The sequence below is a fragment of the Miscanthus floridulus genome, chromosome 7 (genome assembly GCF_019320115.1).
Source record: "Miscanthus floridulus cultivar M001 chromosome 7, ASM1932011v1, whole genome shotgun sequence".
In the NCBI taxonomy this organism is placed as follows: domain Eukaryota; kingdom Viridiplantae; phylum Streptophyta; class Magnoliopsida; order Poales; family Poaceae; genus Miscanthus; species Miscanthus floridulus.
The window spans coordinates 119,317,488-119,319,742 of record NC_089586.1 but is presented as its reverse complement, the minus strand read 5'-3'; the positions used below and the strand labels follow the sequence as shown (position 1 = coordinate 119,319,742).

General features: G+C 46.9%; 1 protein-coding gene across 1 annotated transcript; it reads left to right on the top strand.

Moving 5' to 3' along the window:
- The first annotated feature begins 579 nt into the window (after positions 1-579).
- On the top strand, positions 580-1,943 carry LOC136464463 (transcription termination factor MTERF15, mitochondrial-like). Its single transcript, XM_066463411.1, has one exon. The coding sequence runs from the start codon at positions 646-648 to the stop codon at positions 1,792-1,794; it is 1,149 nt and encodes a 382-aa protein (XP_066319508.1). The 5' UTR covers positions 580-645; the 3' UTR covers positions 1,795-1,943.
- Positions 1,944-2,255: the final 312 nt, after the last annotated feature.

Below are 2,255 nucleotides of genomic sequence, written 5' to 3'. Positions count from 1 at the left end.
TGAGCGACGTAAAGCCACCCATAATTACTACGCCATATATCGCATAAGGTTGATGACGAGCAATCAGATATATGATGACCATAAAGCGCAGCTTAATCGGAGGTTTTCCGCGAGTTTGTCTTGCGGATGTAATTAACCGCATGTGCCTAATAGGCCTCGGGAATCAGCGAACTACACAATTTTCTACAAGTCAGACCTCTCCTCAAGCATGACGCTGAAGACGGAAGAAGATATTTTTTTCGTTGATCATGTATTTTGTATATTCAAGAAAGAATTAATGAAATATGTGATTCTCGAATATGTGTGCATGTGTCTCCTTTGCATTACATTTATTTTATTCATGTCATTGTTCGGTTTTCGACCAAATAGCTAGACAAATAAAGTAGAAGTGACGGTTAAAACAAGCTGATCTGATCCAGCTTCTGCTTTTTAGCACAAATAAAAGTTGTAAGAATAAGCGTGACCAGAATAAGCTATAGAAAAAAAATAACATTTTGGCTATTGATTTCAGCTAATTTTGGTGGTAATCAGCTTATAAGCCGTCGAAGGACGTGCAAACACAGGGTTGAATATCGAAATTTCTCCACACACAACAAAACTCTCCAACCAGGTCGGGGTCGCCCGTCTTCGTCGCCGCCAGCCACGATGCTCCGCTTCCGAATCCACCTCCTTGCCGCCGTCCGCGCCGCCTCACCTCTCCACGCTGGCTCCTCCCACCACTACCTCCTCTACAGCACCACCACCACCACGCCCGCCTCTCAGTTCGTCGTCGAGGACTACCTCACCAGCAGCTGTGGCCTGACGCCAGCGAAGGGCCGCAAGGCCTCCAGACTCTTGTCCCGCCTCAAGTCCCCCGCAAATCCAGACGCTGTCCGGGCCTTCCTCGCCGGTATCGGCGTCTCCAAAGCCGACCTCACCGCCGGAATGGCCCGGGACCCGCGGTTCCTCTGCTCCAATGTGGACAAAACCCTAACCCCCTGCATTGCCCAGCTCCGCGACATCGGCCTCTCCCCGCCCCAGATCTCCAGTCTCATCTCCGTCGCCCCCCGTGTCTTACTGTGTCCGGGTATGGTCAACCGCCTCGCATTCTACCTCTCTTTCTTGGGCTCCTACGACAAGTTACACACCACCCTCAGGAGGACCATGTACCTGCTCAGTCAAAATCTCGAGCGTGTTGTCAAACCTAATATGGCGTTACTGCGACAGTCCGGCCTAGCTGATTCTGAAATTGCTAAGCTCGTTTTGCGCGCCCCACGCTTATTTGCATTGGAGACAGGCCGTGTCAAGGAAATTGTGGTGTGTGCAGACATGCTTGGTGTGCCACGCAGTTCAGGAATATTCAAGTATGCCCTTGCTTCCATCTCCAGCATAAGTCCTGGGAAATTAAATGATAGGTCAGATTTCTTGAAGAAGACTCTTGGATGCTCTCAGGCTGAGTTGGGCGCTGCTGTGCGGAAGTTCCCAAACGTTCTGAATTTTTCAGAGGGCAGGCTGAGTCGTGTGGTAGATTTCCTGAAGACGGAGGTTGGTCTGGATTCCAAGTACATAGTGCGTAGGCCAGCAGTCCTCGGCTATAGCTTGCCAAGGCGTCTTATGCCCCGGCATTATGTGCTAAAAGCTCTTAAGGCGAAGGGCTTGGTGGCGAAAGATGTTGACTTCTATGGAACAATTTCTCCAAATGAGAAAATATTCTCCAAGAGGTTTCTTGATCCTTACAAGGACAGTTTTCCAGGGCTTGCAGATGCTTATGCTGCCGCTTGTGCAGGCCAAGTTCCTCCTGTAATCCAACCATGATAGACTGAAATGGAAACATCCTGACACTAAATCGTTCTCATTTCAATTTTATTTCTAGTGACTTTATTATTCATGACATGATTAAGCTTGTACCCTGGTGGCATTACAAGCATTTACCCAAAGTTTGCTTATCTGCTGCATGGCTTGCTCATCTTGTTTGGATAAATAGTGTTTCTTCCCGTCTTCTTATAGGCATGCTTCTGAATTCTTTTCTTTTAGCTGGCGAATCTTTAGACTCGACTGGTTTCTAGTGCGTAGTTATGATTTATGTAATATATCCAATTGATTTCGAGATACTAGACTGCTTGCTAATATTTTCTCTCCCTGGTTGTGATGTCCTACTTCTATATGTTTGCTGGTCTCAATGCTTTGTTGGAACATATTTTTCACCATAATTCCAAAACTGTGATTGTTCTCTCTTTGTAGTTGTTTTTAAAGAACTTACTCATTTATCCCAGGAA

What these genes read in the sequence shown, in the direction of transcription:
- LOC136464463 (XM_066463411.1), top strand. Translation starts at nt 646, where the DNA reads ATGCTCCGCTTCCGAATCCACCTCCTTGCCGCCGTCCGCGCCGCCTCA.